The sequence below is a fragment of the Archocentrus centrarchus genome, chromosome 5 (assembly GCF_007364275.1).
Source record: "Archocentrus centrarchus isolate MPI-CPG fArcCen1 chromosome 5, fArcCen1, whole genome shotgun sequence".
Lineage (NCBI taxonomy): Eukaryota > Metazoa > Chordata > Actinopteri > Cichliformes > Cichlidae > Archocentrus > Archocentrus centrarchus.
Genome location: NC_044350.1, coordinates 2,487,671 through 2,509,292, shown reverse-complemented (window position 1 = coordinate 2,509,292; position 21,622 = coordinate 2,487,671). Strand labels below are relative to the sequence as shown.

Below are 21,622 nucleotides of genomic sequence, written 5' to 3'. Positions count from 1 at the left end.
CAGAGACACAGACTGTTTTAGTTATTAACTACTTTTCAGTTTGACTGCAGAAATTTGTAAGATTTTACATTAAAGAATAGGATTAAATACACTGATCAAATCAACCAACACTTCCAGTCATTTTACTGCCGTACATATTTATCACTGCAGATCTCACATGTCAGGATTTGTGTCGTTCCTGCAACTGAATAATGAGTGTTGTTTCAGGCCCATTATGGCAACTGTCCAGTCAGGTTTTTTCTGCTTTGCAACTACGGAGGGAAAAAAGGCCGTACATGGGAGACGGCTGCCTTCAGGGATTTCTGCCAGAAACCCAGAAAGTTTTTAAAAAAGAAAAAAAAATACATATTAATGTTGTGCAAGAGTGTTTTTCAACTCAAACATGATCTCTTTTTAATCAATCAGCAACTGAAAACAAACTAAAACAAACAAACAAAAAAAACTTTAAATATAAAAATAATAAATCCAAAAACTCCACGTTTACTTGTGGTGTCACATGGGGCTCAGACCTCAGTACTTTTTCTGTTTCTCTCAACAGGAGCTCGACTTATTTGTTCCTGAACTGTAACTTCCCTGTAAACGTCTGATCTGGCTTCATTTAACTGAGTGTGCTAATCAAAGACCATTAACCATCCCACTACCTTTTGGAGGGTCTGATAGCAATGTTGGGAACAAGTGTACTAATGTCTTACTAAATATCCAGTATGCAGTACCACCTACAGAAACTGTAATAAGTTCATTCTAAAACACGTCGCAATGCGGTAAGCATGCTTTTATTTTGATGCTCTTAAGACTTTCAGATTCTGTAGTTGTGGTTAAAAAAATCACCATGATAGTATTATTGCAATAATATTAATAATCCTATCATTCAGATTAATCTAGAAATTTTGTTTATTGTGTGTTGTCTTTTAAGGGGGGGGGGGGGGCAAATTAACTGAACTGAAAATACAAGAAGGGGGTGAGAAAGCGTGTAACTGTAACTGTAGCTGGTAAAATACAAAAGTATATTTTAAAGATTACACAATTATTTATGCTATTATTATATGTGTTTGTGACACATCAGCATTTGATTTTTAAATATCAAGGTTATTGTCAATACATGGTTATCATAGTTATCACCCCTACAGTGGGGAATAATTAATGTAACTATTTTTACTAATCTCCTCTCTGCTGATAAAAAAACTGCATCAAACTTGAACCACTTCCTCTTCTATTTCTGCCCATTCTAAACTCAGCCGTTTTTTGACTCCATCTAGTGGCGCAGATTCGCTATTGCTTAATATTTGTCCACTCGTGACGCCGGCCATCCGACTACAGAGTTAAGAGCAAAGTGAAACCTTGTGAGGCAGGAAAAGTAAACACTTTGATGTAGCGCTCTTCACTGAGCACATTTTGTGTCGTCACCTCTTGTGCGCAGTAAATGTAACCGCAGCCACACCTGCTCCGGCCGGTAAAAAGAGTCGGACTGCTCGGGAGCACTTTTTTTTTTTTTTTTTTTTTGCGTTAATCCAGTTTTAATGGTGTTGACTTTGGCTTGGTTTTAATGAACGACTTGGCTAAAGCTGTGGGAGGAGTCCAGGAGCTGTTAAAAAACTACTTCATGATCCGAGCGGTGCTGGATTTGCCTTTAAAGCGGGACAATGTCAAGCAGGAACCCCCAAAAGAAACCGTGTTTGGCGGTCACCACACAAAGTGTCACAGCGCAGGTGGGAGAGGAACACATTACAAAGTAGGTTTTCCACAGTAACTGTATTGCAAAAGTAAACAAGGCGGACAATCATATCATTCAACAACAATATGTTTGTTCCTCGGAGTTGAGTTTGCCATTTCTCCATGTCTTAGAAAAAGTGAGCTATGACCTCAAACAGAATTGTCTAAATACAGAAAAATATATTTCAGGTCAAAAATGATTGTAAATACTTAGTAGTACTGTGAAGAACAGTAAGGGAAGACAGCTACAACAGGTATCATTCACTGTCCTGGCACAGTGGATGCATTTAATAGGTTGGACATACAAAAATAAACCACAACAAAGCAACACACGTATTGTACAAAATAAAAACCTGAAAAATGTTTGATCAGAGCGTTTCTGAGATGACGTGAAACACCGCTGCTCAAGAGGAGCGCACACTGAACCCAAATGTCTGACCAGAATAAAAGGGGAAAGAAAACAACGGTGTGATGATGGAGGCGTGGACGCAGCTGCTTTGAACTCTAGTATTGACAACAGTAATAATAATTATGTCACATTGGAAATGGTTGGAGACATGATGGAGATTAAAAAACAAAAAGTTTTTGCTAACGTGGATCCTAGTGTGTCAAATGCCCCCCCCCCCCCCCCCCCCCCCAATACACACATATCTAAAAAAAAAAAAAACAAACAAACGAAAAAGTAAAGGGTAATTTCACAACTCGATGAAATATTCAAAAAACAAAACAAAAAAAACTCTTTAGAATTATACAAGTATAAAAAAGCTACAAACATTAATAAATTACATCACTGACACATAAACACTTCACAAGGTGCTAGTAAAATAACTCCGAAACCCTTCAGGATACGAGAACTCGAACAAGAGGCTGGTCATAGAAACTTTAGGTGTTGCTTTTTTTTTTTTTTTCCTTTTATGTAATTTTCCCTCAAAGCTTCGTCTCTCGTTCAGACAGAATCACAATACAATTAGCTTTGTGTATGTAAGGCCATATGACAATAAAATGCATTGTGTCTTCAGTTGTTTTCCAGGCAACACCTCTTAAATCTAATGACAACATAATAATAAAAGTGAATCTCTGTTATTAAAAAAAATACAAATTAAAATTAAAAATTAGGACTATAGTGTATATCCATATATATACTTTTATTCATTTATTCTTATTAGCAAAACTGGTAAAAATGCTGAATGAAGCCTTAAGGGGAAAGGATACAAAAAGTAGTAATTTAAAAGGCCTATATACAAGCTACATTCTATATACTGTGATGTGTGAAGCTGTAAAAATGCAGAGATGAGCCTATGTTGTCGGTGCTGCCTGGGAAAGCAAAAGAAGAGAGAAAGTATCCCCCTGTAACTGCAGACATGACATGGATGAGGCTTATCATTAGCTGCAGATCTCATGTAGTGTCAGAACTCCTGTGGCCGATCCTCCACCCGTCTGTCTTTTTGAGAAACATCCTCACAGCGCTGCCTGCCATTTGCTTTTTTTGTGCTTTGTAGTCGCTCCTGGTTTCCGATCCGCGGCTCGGCTCGAATGAATGAATGAATGAAGGTCCCCGCTGATAGTGCTCTGCGAGTGCTAAAGTGAAGACATAAACACTCAAATTGATTTTGATCGCAGGAATTTTCGGGAAGGGAGGAGGTGATTTTTTTTTTCCATTTAAGTGCTTTAATGATAAGCTGCATCCATTTAGTAGGAATTAACCCCCACCCTCAAAAAGAATTAAAAAAAAAAAATACCTGACCCAAGCGCACATGCAACTGAATACATGCAAGGGATACTTTCACAAATCTTGGAATGACTGCAATGTAATTCTACTTCATGTTTTAGCAACCCCTGATAAACTCACAGCTGTAGTAAAATGAGACATGTTCTCTTAAAAAATATTTATAGTAGGTTCTGTACACTTTAATATCTGAAAGTTATAAAGTATAAGTAGAGGCAAAAACCTATTTGAGTGATGTTCTTCTTAGAAATTGAAAAATGCATGATTTTCCTCTTCTCCCATCTTGTTTCAGTCTTTATTCTATTTTCCACGTCGTTGGCTTTAATCAGTGAACAGGGGGGTGAGATTGGGATGGGACCCAGCTCATGAATTCCCAGTCCTATGACAGTCCACTGCATGCTACAGAAGGAGCTTTCCATTTCGATGGATCTTTAAAATCTTTCCAAGTCTCTGTTTGGCTGTGGCCATGCCTTTCTTTAGCCGCTTAGCTGTGGAAAGGACAGGAAAAGACAGCAGGTAAGACAGGATGCCAAGCCAGCTTAGAACTTATTTCATAATGGAACAAAAATAATATGTCTTTATAATATAAAGCGCCCTGAGGCGACTGTGTGTTGTGATTTCGCCCTATATAAATAAAGCTAAATTGAAACGTGCCCTGTTTACACCAACATTTGCTAGCTAGTAGCCTTGTTCTTACCTGTCTTTATGCTGGAGCATTGCTACGTTACTTGCCCCAAATACTCCCATGAAGTAATAAATGAACTGACATCTATTAGAAAAAACACACTTTGTGTCTGGCACACTCCTATAATGACCCACTTATAAAAACATTACTCATACCAACTTGAAAAAATTAAAATATTCAGTAAGCGGCAGTTCTCAGGGTGAAAATGCCTTGTTGATACCAGAGTTCAGGTGAGAACGGCCAGACTGCTTTGAGCTGACAGGCAGGCAACAGTAACTCAAATGACCACTCCTTACAGCCAAGGTAGCTGTACAGGAAGAGCATCTCTGAGCACGCATCATATCAACTCTTGAAAACTGATGGGTTACAGCAGCAGAAGACCACCTAAGAGCAGACAACTGAGAATATGCTTCACACGGGCTCACCAAAATTGGACAATAAAAGGCAGGAAAATTGCTTCCTGGCCTGATGAGTCTCAATTTCTGCTGCAACATGGTAGTGTCAGAAGTTGGCATAAACAACATGAAAGCACAGATCCATCCCGCCTTGTATCAGTGGTTCAGGCTGCAGGTGTGTTTCCAGCACATTGTTAAATCCAGAACACAAAGAATTAAGGAAGGGCCTACCCCAGTACTCCTGAGTACCTTGCAAAGAAAGCTTAGAGGTGTATTTGTAATATTACTGCTTTGTGATAACATTAGGCAGCATGCAAACTAAGATTATCCAGCTAGCTGCTACGATGGGTACCTATCTAAAAGCCTGTTTGGCTGAATGAATGAATCAGCAACAACCGGGATTTTGATTTCGCAGGGGGATTATTGGTGTTTTGGGATAAAACAGGCCTTGCGCTTTATTTTTTCTAGCTAAAGTTAGCTAAAGCTAGTGAGCCTGCTATTATCGGCTAACATTACAAGATTTGTACAGCACAGCTAAGGTACAGCTAAGCATATCTGCCTCTCTAACGTTACTGCTAACAAATCCTTGTCTGAGGGAAAATACGGCTTTGATAGAATTCCAATTTACCAGCTAAAGTGTTCCATGATAGTAACTCATGTATAATGTGACACTGTATCAATTTTTGCCAGCTAGCTGCAACTTAACATATATCAGTCACTGGTCAACTTTGCTGTCATTTTAATAATATATATAATATATATCAGGCATACACTACATACACCGATTTCTTGTTTCTTGTACAAGATATATAAAATACAGTACATGGTGCACCTTAACAGTGCAGCATAGCTGTGTGTGTTTTATCACTGTTTTGGCCAATGCTTCCTTGCAAGAGGAGTGAGCAACAGAATGCTAACTAGTTCCCTTAACGTCTGTGGATGTCATTATTACAACAGTGTTCTGAACATGGAGCTCTTTCAAGTTAATGCACAATTATAGCATGGTGTGTTGTTGCCAGTAGAGGGCAAAAACTTAGACGGATGATTTAAAATTCCTTAAAATAAAACGTCTGGTGTAACTAAATGTCATTTTATTTCTGACAATAAGACAGTAATGTAAATTAAAAAGGCAATGCATCAACTAGTACAGAACTAACATGATCCCTAGAAAACCTTTAAGTGAGATGCATTTCCTGGAGGAGGGAGTCATCCCCATTAAGTATCCATCATTTGCAGTTCACAATAGTTCACACAACTGTCTCTCATTACAATATTGTTCACTTTGCATGCTCAAAGAGCAGCCGCCGCCAAACCAAACTGTTATTTGCTAATTATTATTGATTACTAGTCCGGATGAAGCTTTAGTCATGTTCATGAATTTCTGAAAGAAAAGAAAAAAAAATCCTGGAAAGAACTTTTATTTGGCAAGATGGAAAACATTTGTTTCCTTGAAAAACTGCTCAATTTAAAACCCATTAGATATTCATTCATTACTGCTCCATTACTGAGCTGCTATAAGAATCTCTGTGTTCAGAAGGCAAATGAATCAAATGTATTCACCGGAAGTGAAACCAAAGCTTTAAAGCCTTTACATGTAGGATTTTAAATTTTCTAATGAACAAATAGTCACAGTTGCTCTGTGTGGCTGTGGTTGGAGGGCCCTTTACTGCTTTGCTTTTTTGTTACATTGTTGGATGCTTATAATACACATTGCCAAGTTTCAAATAATGAGGTCAATACATTTATAAGTATTATTATGTGATCTTAAAAGTTCTGTATTCTTGTCTCTGTCTGATGAACAAATGCTCAGAGTTGCTCTGATGGAGCGCTCACCTTTGGCGTCTGCTGAGCCCACGCGGTCACCCTTCGTCATGCCGCTGCTGTTGGTGCTTGTGGAATTGGTGCTGTTGGGAGAGGACATGGATGGCCGTCTCTGGCTGAGGAACACCCCCGGTGCCATGGGCTGCGGCCCTCCTGGTGACTTGACTGTTCCAGTATTGAACTCATGGTCTGTCAGGCTGCCGTCCTGGGAGTCCAGATTGTGCTCTGGCGAGCTACTGTCCTGAGAGATTTTCGGGGGCTCCTCTATTACTAGTGCCTTCTTTTTGGTGCTTTTCTTCTTCTTCTTGGTTTTCTGTTGTTCCTCCTGTTGACACATCATTTTTTCTTGAGTAAAAATGATCAGAAATACTTACTGTTGTTTTTTAAGAATACAGTTCAGTAAATTACCTGATGGGACAGCTTTGCTGCAGCTGCAGCCAGGCCTGTTTCTATGGACGCCACTCGAGCTCCATCTCTGGCTGGCCGCTCCTGTCGGGGAACTGATGGTCCTACGCGAGCTGCCAGGACATCCATATTGGGGTTTAGAACACATTTCTTTCATAAAACTCTAGATGATTCTTAAACAGTGCCAGTGTTCACCTGTGGGGCTGTATGGAGTGTCATCGCTGCTTTTCCGTTTCTTTGATCTGGATTTGAAAACAGGATTATCCTCTTCGGACTCCAGCGAGGGGTAAACTAAAATCAAAACATGGAACAGATTACTCACATGTCATGCATGTTAGCTCATTGCTGAGAGGATTCAAAGAAATGCTGCAATTACTCCTGTTTTCTGTAAAAAGGAGGAGGTGTCAGCATGGGGTGCAGCTGTGAAGCAGCTGTTGACTGCCGGTTAACAGTGCAGCCATTCCAATCTAGACCTTTTAATATCTGATAATTGGATGATCAAGATAAAAAATGACCTGTTTATAAAAGTAGAGCAGAGTGCCAGTCTGTGGCAGAAGCTTCGGGATTTCAGAGCGAGAATGTTCGTGCTACGAACAACTAATTGGACTAATTAGGAGTTCAAAAAGCTTGTAAAATAACAGTTTGGAACTCGCGTTAATGGCTTATTAACAAGCTGGGAGGCTCCAAACAGCTGTGTTTGGATGGGCTTCACAAGGAAAACATTTCACTTGAAAAAAAAAGATAAACTGGAGCAAAAAAAAAAAAAAAAACCCAAAAGGACACACGAAAAGTAAACATAAGTCGCTGCCACGTACTTCTAATGAAACGTTCCAGGCCAAATTGAGAAATTAAGCCCCGCATGCTGATCCAAAAAGGGTCGGTTTGCTTTTAAAGGCACCTGTTAGCAGCAGTGAGGATCAGATATGGCAGATAATTATTTTCTCATTCGTGTGCTCAAAAAAGATTCAACCCTCTGACACTAGGCTGAACTCGCAGAGTTGATCATCTGCACTGTTTTTAGCTTTTGAATAAATCAGTCTGTTCTGTACATTCGACTTTTTAAAAAATGGTGCTTTACAGGAAAATTCACAAAAAATCTGCATAAATAAAATAATATCAAACCACTAAGAGAACAGAAATAAAACCCAAGTATGAAGAAATAGCTTCCTGTGCAATTTTAAAAATCTAAATTAGGGTTTTTTTAAGACCTGTTTAAGACCAAAATAAATACAAATTAAGACTGAACAATGCAAAAATTACATTTTATAGTTAGGTATTTAGAAACAACTACACATGTGGTACACAGCTGTTCAATAGGGTAACCGCAGTATTTGAGGCTTTTCTTTACCACACATGACATTGAAGGGAATTTCTGTTAAAACAAGAAGTCTAAAGACCTCACTTTAAATTTGTGGTTTTCACTATTTGAAAGTTTGTGGTGTAGTGATAAGCTGACAGCAGCTGGGCCTACAATAACCCACTGGAGAATTATTACTAATATTATATTTTTTAGAAATTATTTACATCCTTAACTAGCCTACTATAAGTACCTAATTAGAACTTTGGAGCTGAATATTGGGTTTGCCATATTGTTGCTGTAATTTTTTTGATCATGATTTACATTCTACTACATGTAGAGTTGCCATTTGATACAGAACAATGCATACTGAGCACTTAAAGTCATTGTTTGCGTGAAGTGTGACGTAAACACGGCTACACAATCATTTAATCATTTAAACTTGTGCTTGCCTTCACTAATTACACCAGGCTGAATCATTCACTAAATGTGAATGAGGTCAACAGTGCTTAGGTGCGGGCGCCTGGGTGGCTTAGTGGTGAAGCCAGCGACCACGGGTCGCGTCCTGGCCTGTTGCCAGTTTGCCCGCGTGTCTTCCCCTGTATCTTTCCCCCATTTCCTGTCTCTCTCCACTGTCAATAAAAGCCACTGTGGCCAAAAATGCAAAAAAAAACAAACAAACAGTGCTTAGGTGCTCTCTCACTGCTGTAGTGTACATTATTTTCTCTTCATGCTGGAAGGGGCAAACAAACACCCCACTGTCTCTGTTCTGGTTGGTACAAAAGCATATTGCATTCACAAAAGAAAAGACATTGTTTCATAATTATGATCTTATAACTGTGAGAGCAGAGCTCACAATTAGATGTGTCTGTCATTACTATATCATGTTATTATACAGGGGCTAAAGGGACAAGGGTCTCACAGAGATTAATTATCACTACAGTTGATGGTGCATCAGTCAATGTAATGAATATGAGTTTTAGTTGTTTCAACAAATCCTACAGTGAAATGTCTTTTCTACAGTTGTATGTGGAGATGTAAACTTTTACACTGCAAAGGAAGTATAAAGTTGGTCATTTTGAATTTGACTGCATAAACGTGTTGGGACAGGGTAGAGGACATTTTACTGGCAATAGGTCAGTAAAATGACCCGGTATAAAAATTCAGTTCAATTAATATCAATTACATTTTATTTACACAATGCCAAATCTCAGCAGTCGCCTCAAGTTGCTTTATATTCTAAGATAAAGACCCTATAATAATACAGAGAAAACCCAACAATTAAACTACCCCCTATGAGCAAGCACTTGGTAACGAAAAACTCCCTTTCAACAGGAAGAAGCCTCCAGCAGAACAAGGCCCAGGGAGGGGCAGTCATCTGCCATGACTGGTTGGGGGTGAGAGGAGGGAGACAGAACAAAGCACCTGATATCTCCCATCCAAATCCTAACCAGGCTCAACCCGGTTTAGCTTCTGAGATCAGGCATGCTTAAGGTTGTGTGGGCGCAAGAATACCACCACTTGGTTCAGGGTCACCTGATCCTCCCATGCTACGCTAGGTAAGCCAGCAGTCTGAGAGCAAACAGCTCTATTGAGGTAATATGGTACTATGAGGACTTTAAGATAAGATGGTGCCTGATTATTCAAGACTTTGTATTTGAGAAGAAGGATTTTAAATTCAATTCTGGATTTAACAGGGAGCCAATAAAGAGAAGCCAATATGGGAGAAATCTGCTCTCTCTTTCTAGTCCCTGTCAGTACTCTTGCTGAAGCATTTTGGATCTAGTGGAGGCTTTTCAGGGAGCTTTTAGGACAACCTGATAATCATGAATTACAATAATCCAGCCTAGAAATAATAAATGCCTGAACTCGTCATCACTCACTCTGAGAAAGGATGTTTCTAATTTTAGAGATATTGTGCAAATGCAGGAAAGCAGTCCTACATATTTGTTTAGTATGTGCATTGAAGGACATATCCTGGTGAAAAATGACTCCAAGAGTCCTCACAGTGTTACTGGAGGCCAAGGTAATGCCGTCCAGAGGAAGCATCTGGTTTAGAAATGTTTCCAAGGTTTGTAAGGCTGAGTACAATAACCTCAACTTTATCTGAATTTAGAAGCAGGAAATTAGAGGTTATCCAAGTCTTTATGTCTTTAAGACATTCCTGCAGTTTACCTAACTGGTTTGTCATCTGACCTCATGGATAGATACAGCTGGGTATCATCTGCATAGCAATGAAAATGTATGCTATGCCTTCTAATAATACTGCCTTAGTGACGCATGTATGATGTAAATAGAACTGGTCCTAGCACAGAACCCTGTGGAATTCCAGAATTAGCCTTATTGTGCAAAGAAGACTCCCCATTTACATGAATAAATTAAGAGTCTATTCAATAGATAGGATTCAAACCATTGCAGCACACTTTAATACCTAATATCTGTACTAAAAAAATTCTAAACAGTATTGAATGTTGCTCTGAGGTCTAGAAGAACAAACACAGATATGAGTCCACTGATAGAGGACATAAGAAGATCATTTGTAACCTTCACTAATGCTGTTTTTGTACTGTGATGAATTCTGAATCCTGACTGAAACTCCTGAAATAAACCGTTGCTCTGCAGATGATCAGTTAGTTGTTTTACAACAACTCTTTCAAGAATTTTTGAGATAAAAGGAAGGTTGGCCTATGATTAGTTAAGAAAACTGGGACAAGTGATGGCTTTTGAAGTAATGGATTTATTACTGCCACCTTAAAGGCCTGTAGTACGCAGTCCACTAATAAAGACAGAGTGATCATATTTAAAATTGAAGCATGAATTCATGGTAGGACTTCTTTGAGCAGTCTTGTAGAAATGGGGTTTAATAGACACATTGATGGCTTGGAGGAAGTAACTATTGAAGTTATCTTAGAAAGATCAATTGGAGAGAATAAGTCTAGATAAATATCAGTAGCATTGAAAATAACTGTACATAATGATACATCTGTGAGATGGTTATGAATATTTTTTTCTCTAATAGTTAAAATTTATTTGTTAAGAAATTCATGAAGTCATTACTACTTAAGGTGGAAGGAATACTCAGATCAACAGAACTCGGAGTTTTCTTGTACACCCTAATTGGAAAATTAGAGTGTACAAGGCTAAGAGTCAGGCTTTCAAATCAATTAAAACTGTCTGGGTCATTAATTGATTGATAAGCTGGAGTGAAAGATTGCTGCTATTCCTCCTCAGCCTGTGCTTCAAGGATTCTGACAGTGTGACTCAGGGGTGTTGATTTATTTAAACTACCATATTCATCCTGCTGTAACCAGGTCTCTGTAAAGCAGAATAAATCAATATGTTGATCAATTATTAAACCATTTACTAACAGGGACATAGAAGAAAGACCTAATGTTTAATAATCCACATTTAACTGTTTTACTCTTTGGTGCAGTTTAAGATACTATATTGTTCATTCTTTGTGAATTTTTAAACTTAAATTTTTTTTATTTTATTTTTTTTGCTGTTTTTTGGTTTGCTTTTTTGGTGGTCTGGGAGCAGACACAGCCATGCAAAGAGGTGTGTAAGACTGCAACTCTGCTTCCAGGTCTCAACTCTGGATAGTCACGTTTTGGGGGTTTAATAATCTGGCCAGATTTCTAGAAATGAGAGCTGCTCCATCCAAAGTGCGATGGATGTTGTTTCTCCTAACAAGACCAGGTTTTCCCCAGAAAGTTTCTCAATTATTTAAAAAGCCCACATCATTTTTTTGGACACCGCTCAGACAGCCAGCAATTCAAGGAGAACATGCAGCTAAAAATGTCACTCCTGGTCCAGTTCGGGAGGAACTCAGAGAAAACTACAGAGTCCGACATTGTTTTGGCAAAGTTACACAGCGATTCAATATTAATTCTAGTGACTTCTGATTGGCGTAACCGGGTGTCATTACATAAATCTATGTTTATGTTTCCCGGCTGCTCAGGACATTCTGCTGGGGGAGAGCTAACAGTGGCTAAGCTACTTTGTCCACACCGACTACATGAGGCTGGCTAACTACAGGATTTCCCAGGGTGTGGAGCCGGGTCTGCAATTCAACCTGGCCTCCAAAGCTACAAAGAGGCTACATTTATTACAAGTATCATTACTGCTAAAGGAGGCAGAACATTTGATACACAGAGAAGGAAAGAAGGGACAGAAGAAGCCATGATGTTAGTGACTGCTGAGAGCTAAGCTACTAGCTACGCTAAGCCAGTGAATCTCTAAAGACAATTAGTGAATACTGTGAATATAATTTACAAGTGATTCCACAATTCAATTCAATTCAATTCAAATCAATGTTCTTTATATAGCGTCAAATCACAACAAACAGTTGCTCAAAGCAGAGAGTGTGCTTTGGGTAAAGTTCGTGAAAATAAAACTATGAAATAAGTTATCTAGAGATGAATAATTAATAAAGCTACACAGATTGAGCTACACAAAACACCACTGTGTGCTGTAACAGGAACAGGAAGTGATACCGCAGTGAGAGCCAACTTCAAGTGAGAGCACCAGCAAGAGCACCATAGAGAGGCAGTTTCTCAGAAATAAAGATGTGCAGCGATTGAACAATCTACAAAAAACTGCATCTACAAATTGTGGAACAATTTCAGAATAATGTTCCTGAATGCAAATTTGGAAAGACTGAATATCTCCTCATCTATAGTAAGTAATCTCATCAAAAGAGTGAGAATGTGAAGAAATTAAGACTGGTTGCCCGAGATCTTCGTGCCTTCAGGCAGCACTGTGTTAAAAGCAGGCACGATTCTGTCATGGAAATGCACGGGCTCAGGAACACTTCCAGAAATTGTTGTCTGTGAACAGAGTTTGCCATGCCATCTACAAATTCAGGTTAAAGCTCTGCTGTGCAAAGAAGAACATGATCCAGGAACACTGCCATATTCTCTGGTACAAAGTTCATTTAAAATGGACTGATGCAAAGTGGAAACTGTTCTGTGGTCAGACAAACCAAAATTTGAAACTCTTTCTGGAAAACATGGATGACATATTCCCTGGACTAAAGAGGAGAGAGGCCATTTGGCTTGTTATCAGCTCTTGATTGAAAAGCCTGCGTCTCTGATGGTTTGGGGGTGCATTAGTGACCAGGGAATTGGCAGCTTGCACATCTGGAAAGGCATCATCAATGCTGAAAGGTATTTACAAGTTTTAGAGCAACGCACGCTCCCATCCAGAGGACGTTTTCAGGGAAGGCAAAGCAATGCTAAACTGCATACTGTATCTATTACAACAACATGGCTTCATATTAGAAGAGTCCAGGTGCTGAATTGGTCTGCCTGCAGTCCAGACCTTTCACCAGTTGAAAACATCTGGTGCATCATGATATTAAAAACATGACAAAGTACACCCAGGACCACTGAGCAGCTAGAATCTGGAACGATCATTGCGTTGTGTGCCTTGTGTGCACAATGACAATGAGTTGAATCTAATCTAATCTAATCTAATCATCTACGAGACAACTTTCCTCTTCCAAAAGTTCCGTATCTGCTCTCCTCACTTCCCAGATATTTAAACTGTTGTTAAAAGAAGAGCAGATGCTAACACGGCCCTGTCCAATTTTTATTTTTTTTAAATATGTTACTGCCATCAAATTCAGAATGGGCTAATATGTTTTTTCTCATAATTGGTACTTTTTTCTCAGTTTAAATATTTGATATTTCCAAATTCTACAGTGAATCATTTCATTCTGTTTTTATTTACATTTTGTACAGCATCCCAACTTTTTTGGAATTGAGACTGTATTTCATTTTCATTATAAATCTACTGATATGATGCTGTATCATTATACATATAGATACCAGCTGAATAAAAGTAATTAAAATCATCTCAAAATTGGGGAAACTGTAATTATGTCATAGTAACATAATGAGTAGTTTTACTTTAGCTTCTTTATATTTTGATGCTCAAACATTTGCACCATAACTTAAGTAGGATTATGATTTTTACTTAGATAAAAAGTCTAAATATATTTTACCACTTAGCCACACAGTTAGTCAATACAAAGCAATTTTCAGGCTCTTGTGCAGGGCCACTTTTCATGTATTATGACAAAAAAAAAGTCACAAAGTTTTTAAGCATCCAGATTCCTGCCGCAGTTCAGGCCTTGAGTGAACCTTGTTTTTTAAAGCGTATATTTGTTTACATTTTGTAAGATTAAGTACACCAAACAGATGCAATCACAACATCCTGATGTACACTTCCATTCCTGGTCCTGATTACAAAATTGTTTTACCATAATTAAAGTTATCCTGCTTATAATTAAGGAAATCACTTTATGTCTGTCTGTTCTCCACTGTTCATCCCGTGTCCTTCAAACTTGGTGGGTGTGTTTGGGTGCAGACTCGAGTAAATGTAGCGCAGACTCTGAGGTTATTTGTATGAGCTGTTCTTCTATTTTGGTTAAAAGTTGTTTTCTTTAGAGTGACTGCTTCCTGCTCCACACACGTGCATGCACATACATGCTTTCTGGGAGACATTTATTGAAATGAATGTATTCCCAAGACTCGGGTCTGTGAGAAGTTTACACAATTTCCTTTATAAAATGTCATCACTCTGATGGTCTAAACTCAGAAAGAGAGCTGGTCGAGTGTATACACTAAATTTTTTGTTCGCGTTTTTATCTCATTTTTCTGTTTGGTTTCCTGTAGTTCTGCCCAGCTGCACACACAAAGTATCATCCTTGTGTTATCACTGTCATGTGTCAATGCAAAATTCTAGTTGTTCACACACAGACACTGAAACTCATTATTTTAAAAAGGTCGAGCCGCTGCCCCACTTCTCTCAGCGGCCTCTCACTTGTCACCTGATCTTCTCTCAGGCTGTCACAACAACAACTAAACAAAAACAAGTCGGCTTTTGTCTCTTACCATAATCTGAGTCCTTGAAACAAGCGTCCATGTGATCTTGGTCATCGTCGTAATCCAGACTCTCAATACTGCTGCTCTTCCTGGGTTTCTTCGGGAGACGTTTAGTTGACCGCTTGCTGTTTCCTCCTCCTCCGCTGGCCTTCTTGCCGGCCTGCGAGCTGTGCGAGTTGCTCTTTGACTGGCCGTTGTTTTTGGCCTGGCTGTTGCTCCACGGCTGCTGCAAGCTCTCTGAAGACGACAGGTTGGCCATGGACAGCATGCCCTGAATGGCCTCCTGTGTGCTGGGAGATGCAGGTGGCTGACTGTAAGTACGTCAATAAGAAATACACAACAACACAGCCATTACACGGTGGTCAACACGCTGGCAGAGGTCAAAGAAAGAAAGAAAGAACTGGCTTTGAACCTGATTCAGCTGTAATATATTATTCAGCTGTAATATATTAGAAACTAGTTCTAATCTGGAAGTTTGGAACTGTCAAAAATAAATATCCTCTTTAAGAAACAGCTCAGAAAAAACATTCACACACCTATTAAGTTATCAGCTGCCGAGCTGCCTCAAGAAACAAAGGGACTATCATACACTACTATAATGAACCTTCAATCCCTCTTCAAAGCACCAACAATGTGAGAAATTAACATATTTCATCAGTGTTTTCTTTCTTTCTTTCATTGCTCATTTGTAGCTTTCAGTGTGGTGGAAATAGACCATCAAGAGCTCCCAAACAGCAAAAGGCAAAGGGAAGAGCCTGGAGCCACGCAGCGTTTGATAGATTAACACAGGATGAAGCAAACACTGACTTAACACAAACTGCTGACAGAATCGGTGTAAACTGTTGCTCCAGCCGCTAGCTGATTTTTCAGCTCGGAGCGAAGCTGTAAAATTCAGCTTTTTCATCCAATTACGTCGCCGCTGAGCAGGCCATTTGTTTGTCAGTGCCTCGGCCCATTAAGGAGAGCTAAAATTCATTTACTGAAGGAAAAGGGGGTCCAGCGGGAGCCATTTAGAGATTAATGCTGTGCATGTACTGTAACTCAAATGAGTTTAGAAGTCCAAGTTCTCTTGGGGTTGATGGGAATGCAGCAAAAAATGAACTTCATCGGGGTTAGGTCAGTCTACCTGTTGGTGCCGTAGTCGATCCCACCCACTTGCTTGCTGGCCTGCAGCAGGTCCAGGATCCCCGCGGCGCTGCCGCTTTTTTTCTTCACTTTAGAATTGCGACTTTTGACCTCAGGCTTGGCCTCTGTGTCTATGTGCAGAGTCTCTTCATCTGAGGAGTCCATGCTCTGCTGTTGGAGGAAGTGGAGATAAAGCAAAGAGGAATATAATATAATTTATCCAAGTTGAGACATTTGCAGCCTCTTTTTTTGGGTTAAAACGGGGCTTCAGAATATGCATGTTCACTTGTTTTTGTAATGGCTTCTTTACTGCAGTCTCATTGTTTATCATACGACTGCCGCCAGAATGTCTCAGTTGGAGGCCTCAGAGCAAAAGTGAGCTGTCCGCCCTTTTTTAGTTATTCCCTTTAACATAAATGTTTTTAGAATCATGCAAAAACAGGCAATGTTACTGCATATTCTTCTGGTGTCGACTACAATCTCAAACAAACATGCTTTTGCTAACGTTACCCCACACAAAGACACTCAGTAAATGTGGGGCACTTGCAGCCCCTCAGGATTTGGATCCCTGGGGTAGTTGCCCATTTTCCCATCTGCTAATCCAGCATGGATCTACAACCTCATTCCCAGAAATGTTATGGAGCAGAATGACTTGGCAATTATTAAACCCCATATTTTAATGTTAACAGTCACAATTTATCACATGTTGAAACAAAAATTTGATGCTTAGTTTTTCACTGTATTTTATTTGATTTTCGTTTAGTCCCAGCAACATGTTTTTTAAGTTGTGACAAGCCCATATTTTCCACTTTGTTGTGTCACCTTTTCTTTGGACAACACTTTGACACCACTAGTTTTAAATTAGTATTTCAGCTCCTTGGCAATTCATGGCATTTTCTGACATTATTTCATAATATTCAAATTTTCAGAGGGGGACAGGTGTGGACTGCCAGCCTGCCACTTTAGCTCTTCTTCAGTGGTTGGAATACGTACAGAAAGTGGTTTGCATTGTCTTGCTAAAATACAGAAGTCCTTGCCTGAATAATACATCGTCTGGATGGCAGCACGTGTTCTTATTAAACCTGAATATATCATTTAGCATTAACGGTGCCTTTACAGCTGTGTAAAATTATCCATGCCATGTGCACTAATCCCTCCCACACGGTCACAGATGCTGGCATCTAAACTGAGAACAAGCTGGATGCTCCCTCTCCTCTTTAGGCCAGAGAACACAGAGTAAGCAACAGGCCAGTTTCCCACCTCAGTCCATCTTAGCTCAGACCCCGAGAAGCAGGCAGTGTTTCTGGGTCTTATTTTATTATTTTCTTTGCGTGGTGGAGTTTTAACTGATTGTTTTTTAGGCTTTGCTGCCTAAGGGATTTAAGATAGTGCCTTGTCCCTTGGATATAGAGTTTATTTTGGATTCTCTTAATTGTTTAATTACATTATGTACCATAGAAAGAAGTCTTACATTGCTCTCTAGGATACTTATTTAAGCTACTTTTGGCTTCTCCCTTCTCCTGAAGGGGTTGTCACAGCAGGTATTGTGTCTCCTCCCAGTATCAAGCCAGGGACCTTTCATATGTTAGGCAAATGTATATACTTATTTATATCCAGTGTGGTTAATTAGATGATATTACTAATTATCCACATTAGCATTAAAAGGTTCCATCAGGTGATTTGTTTTTCCTTTTTCAGTCTTTTGTCGGCCCATCGGCTCTTTTTTTTGAAACATGTTGCTGAAATCAAATTTCAAAATATCATTTTTTTATTTAAGAAAAAAATCTTTTTCAAGATCTGATTTGTCATCTTTGTACTGATTTCATTATCTATATTTCATAGGGTCAAAATGACCTGCATTATTTATTTACATTTTGAACAGCATCCCAAAAGAGTGAAGCAGTTGGAGTGAAGTGTAAGAGTCAAGCTGAGCTGGAAGTGGAGCTGAAATGGAATGACAATAGCCAGAGATACCACAGATCAAGGTTTCCAGTGACCTCTCATTAGTAAACTTAAGAGCATCTGGTCTTGGTCTTATGTTTACTAATCTGGTCACCATTCATGCTACAGATCCCTCATCCACAGCTTAGGAAGCCTCCTCTTATAACTGACCCTAAATATATTCGGTGTAGGTGATGTCATCTGATACACACCTTAGTCACCAAGGGTTGGAACTTTGTTTTTTTGGCTGGCTGGATCGATTCTCTGATATCTGATAAAACTGTGGGAAAAAAACAAAATGACATTAGTGACATTTTAAGGCCAATCTTTTAATAAGACTAAGCAAAAAGCCATGGTAACTTATGCTACCAGAATTCTTTTTTAAAGGTTCCTAAAATGACATTTATATCAGTTTAAAAGTAGATATTTCTTTAAACAAAGAAACTGAACAGCTGAATAACATTCATGCATGCTACATTTTCTTTTTATTTTACCTAAAATTTCATTGGTAATTTGATAATTATATCAGTTTGAAAGTAGTTAAAAAACCTCAACAGCTGTGTCATTGTGATTTTGTTTTGATTTTGGTAGCTAGCCACATATGATGCTATCACAGTTCTTAATTTCTCAAACAAAACCTTTTTCCAGCTGTTAAACAAAAACAGACCTCAAACAGTTTTTATGTGTGCCAAACTTTTTATTGCATCTGTATAAAAAAAATCATTTTACATAGCTAAAATATGCCCTAAAGCACTCAAATGTGCTCTTAATTTAGACCAGGAAGTACCAGATCATGGATCAAGACAATATAAACTTAAAATCTAACCCTGAGTAAATTTTTGATACATACACATTTAAGCTGATACTCAGAAAATTGTTAAGATATCTGCTCAGTCTTAGTTGATAGTTTAAATAAACTGAAACACTACCCAAATAAGCCCAAAATACTCACAGGACAGATCTCTCTTAACGGTGTTCTTTTTCCGTCTGATGGGGAATTCGTCAATCTTCAGCTCCCCTTCATCTGAGACGTACTCATACTCGTCTATCACTGGCTTGGTTTTGTCCTCTTTTAGGTTTTGTAATGATCCAAAAACACTTGAGTTGGTCTGAGGTTTCAGGGTCTTGGAGCTGAGAATGAAACCGCAGGACAATAAGGGGGTGATACGAGGCTCAGCCAGGCACTCACAGTGAAAAGTCCTTGAATTAGTTCTAATGGATATGGTGCTGATAGCCACATAGCTCTACAATCACCATAATACACCACATGAGAAGGCTGACATGTTCTTCTCTTCAAAGACCTATCGTCGAACATTTACATGGCAATCACGGCCATTCCATACATACCTCAGCAGTTTCCTGTGGGACATAGTAAAGCTGAATCTGTCTTTATTGCTTGACAGCAGTGTTCTGTCAAATTTGCACTCCTCCTCCATTTTCAGCAGGGAATCGGGTTTACTATTCTGTAACATTCCAAGGAAAATAATGTCACAGGAGGGTATAAGTAAATGCAGGCAGCATTATGTTACAGGGCAGAGAGAATCACAGATATCAGGGTGTCACCATTTCTAGTTCACTACATTAATGAAAGAGTATACTTTATGCTAATTTATAGCTATACTAAAAAAAACACTGCTCCATGTTTTTTTTATTGCGAAAAAAAAAGATTAAGAGATGGCTTATGATAGTTATGACAGCTTTCAAGAGTTCTACAGAGCATCTTAGCCTCTTTTAGCTCACTGTTTTGATTTTTAGCCCCTAAAGTCAAGCTGCTTGGCTTCAGTTTAAAGAGAGTTTCTGCTGCTTAAAGAAGTAAATATGAACCAAAAACAGAGCTAAGAGGACACAGAATATTTCATTTATAAAATGGCCATAAAAATCTTTTGTTTTTCACAATACAGCCTCAATCTAACGCTTTCACACTTAAGCTTAAGAATATATTCATGTAAATTAATAAATTATTGTCATCATAAAAGTTGGCATAAACATGAACATGCTGGCTCCTTATATGTACTGGAAAAAATCTGTTAAACAATCAGCATCCCCCCTCTGTGTCTGTATGGGTATGTATCTCTTATACTTATCTGACTGAAACTAAATGACTGAAACCAAAAAGGGACACTGTCATCAACTGTTTCATCAGCTCTTAAAATAAACACATTGCTGTTAAAGATTGAATATTTCATGATGTTAATCCCAACAGGTCAAATTTTCTGACCCAATTTTCACTAAACCAAATCCACAAAGAGGAATGCAGAACGACTGCCATCAAAGTTCCCACTGATCAGACTGTGTAATTAACTGAAATCCAAGAACATCCATTTTCACATTTTCAAATATTCGCTCCTCAGCTGTTTTTGTTTCCTACGCACTGGAACCTAAAACAGAAATTTCACACTGCCATCCATTTTTTAATTAACACCAAGGTGCTTCATAGGCCTAATTGCTCGCAGTACACGGAGAGGCTGTGAGCCTGTTCACGAACTAACAGTGATCACAAGTGAAGATGTGGTCTCCGGTAACCTTGGTAAAGATCTAACAGGATCTCTTCACCATCTGTAAATGTTTGGCCTGATGTAAAGGAGCAGTTGGATGGAGGTCCTTGGAGGGGTTTAAAACATTCCACAGCAGTTTGGCATTGCATTTTCCAAGAAACTAGAGCCCTCTAATGTCTTCCGCTCACCAAAATTACACTTTTTTTCCGATAAAAACTTCCTCCTGTTATTCTTCAATAATGATACAACAAACTTTTTTTTAAAGAGATGGGGGCATGTGTAAATACTTAGATGGAACGCTTTGGATATGGAAATGGTGTAATTCCATTAGGTAAACTCTGGGAGGGTGGACATTTCTGCAGAAGTCCTGATGAGCTGCAGGCCTCAAATGTGCGACTTGGGCCGCATCATTACTTTGGCTGATTGCTTTGAAGTGAAGTGTTCACATCATTGTTGGATGATCCTGCATTTTTTTTTTCTTTTCAGATGCTCAACTTGTAACCTTCACAGCTTATTTTCTAAAGAACACCAAGCTATCAGCGTGTTTTCAACTTGTTTCAGGCCAAAGCAAAAGGTGTGACAGCCATTAGTTTCAAAATCACGTTAGCTCCAGTGAGCTTACCTTATACTTCCATTTTGCTTCAGTCTTGTTTTTATTCTGCTCTCTGATTTCAAACTTCTCCACATTGTTCTGCTTTGAAATTTCCTTCTCAGACATGCTCAGGACATTCTTAACAGCCTGGAAAATGGAAGCATTTACAGAGACATAATTCCTAACAGAACAATCAGAGTAACTGCTCTGCCCTACAAAGGCAGAAAGCTGAGAAAATGGGATTAGCTGAACTGCATCATCTATAAAAAATGAATTTCATGCTGATATATTCATACAGTACCAGTCAGACACACTCACCCATTCATATGAATGGGTGAGTGTGTCCAAACCTTTGACTGGTACTGGATATTTGCTTTTCTGCTCAAGCGCTTTCTACCACAAGTCTCATTCATCAAATCACACAAACATTCGCATAGTGCTTTTATGTGTACCTATGCACTTTTATCTAACATTCACACATCCTCAATGGATGCGCTGGGGGCAACTCGGGGTTCAGTATCTTGCCCAAGGATACTTTAA

The 21,622-nt window shown here is 38.9% G+C and overlaps 1 protein-coding gene across 5 annotated transcripts in view; it reads right to left on the bottom strand.

The window, feature by feature from the left end:
• Window positions 1–3,147: 3,147 nt before the first annotated feature.
• phf2 (PHD finger protein 2) overlaps window positions 3,148–21,622 on the bottom strand; it is a 49,347-nt gene continuing 30,872 nt past the window's right edge. For 2 of the 5 annotated variants that reach the window (XM_030728455.1, XM_030728458.1), the window contains 10 exons: window positions 21,113–21,229; window positions 19,343–19,458; window positions 18,948–19,126; window positions 18,208–18,275; window positions 16,056–16,225; window positions 14,939–15,240; window positions 6,938–7,033; window positions 6,746–6,855; window positions 6,350–6,662; window positions 3,250–3,924 (listed from right to left, as the gene is read on the bottom strand). In XM_030728455.1, coding sequence (XP_030584315.1) covers window positions 3,836–3,924; window positions 6,350–6,662; window positions 6,746–6,855; window positions 6,938–7,033; window positions 14,939–15,240; window positions 16,056–16,225; window positions 18,208–18,275; window positions 18,948–19,126; window positions 19,343–19,458; window positions 21,113–21,229 — 1,560 coding nt within the window. In that variant the 3' untranslated portion in view covers window positions 3,250–3,835. Of the gene's footprint in view, window positions 3,925–6,349; window positions 6,663–6,745; window positions 6,856–6,937; window positions 7,034–14,938; window positions 15,241–16,055; window positions 16,226–18,207; window positions 18,276–18,947; window positions 19,127–19,342; window positions 19,459–21,112; window positions 21,230–21,622 lie in introns of all 5 variants that reach the window. The other 3 variants (XR_004019928.1, XM_030728457.1, XM_030728456.1) reach the window with 3 other exon arrangements.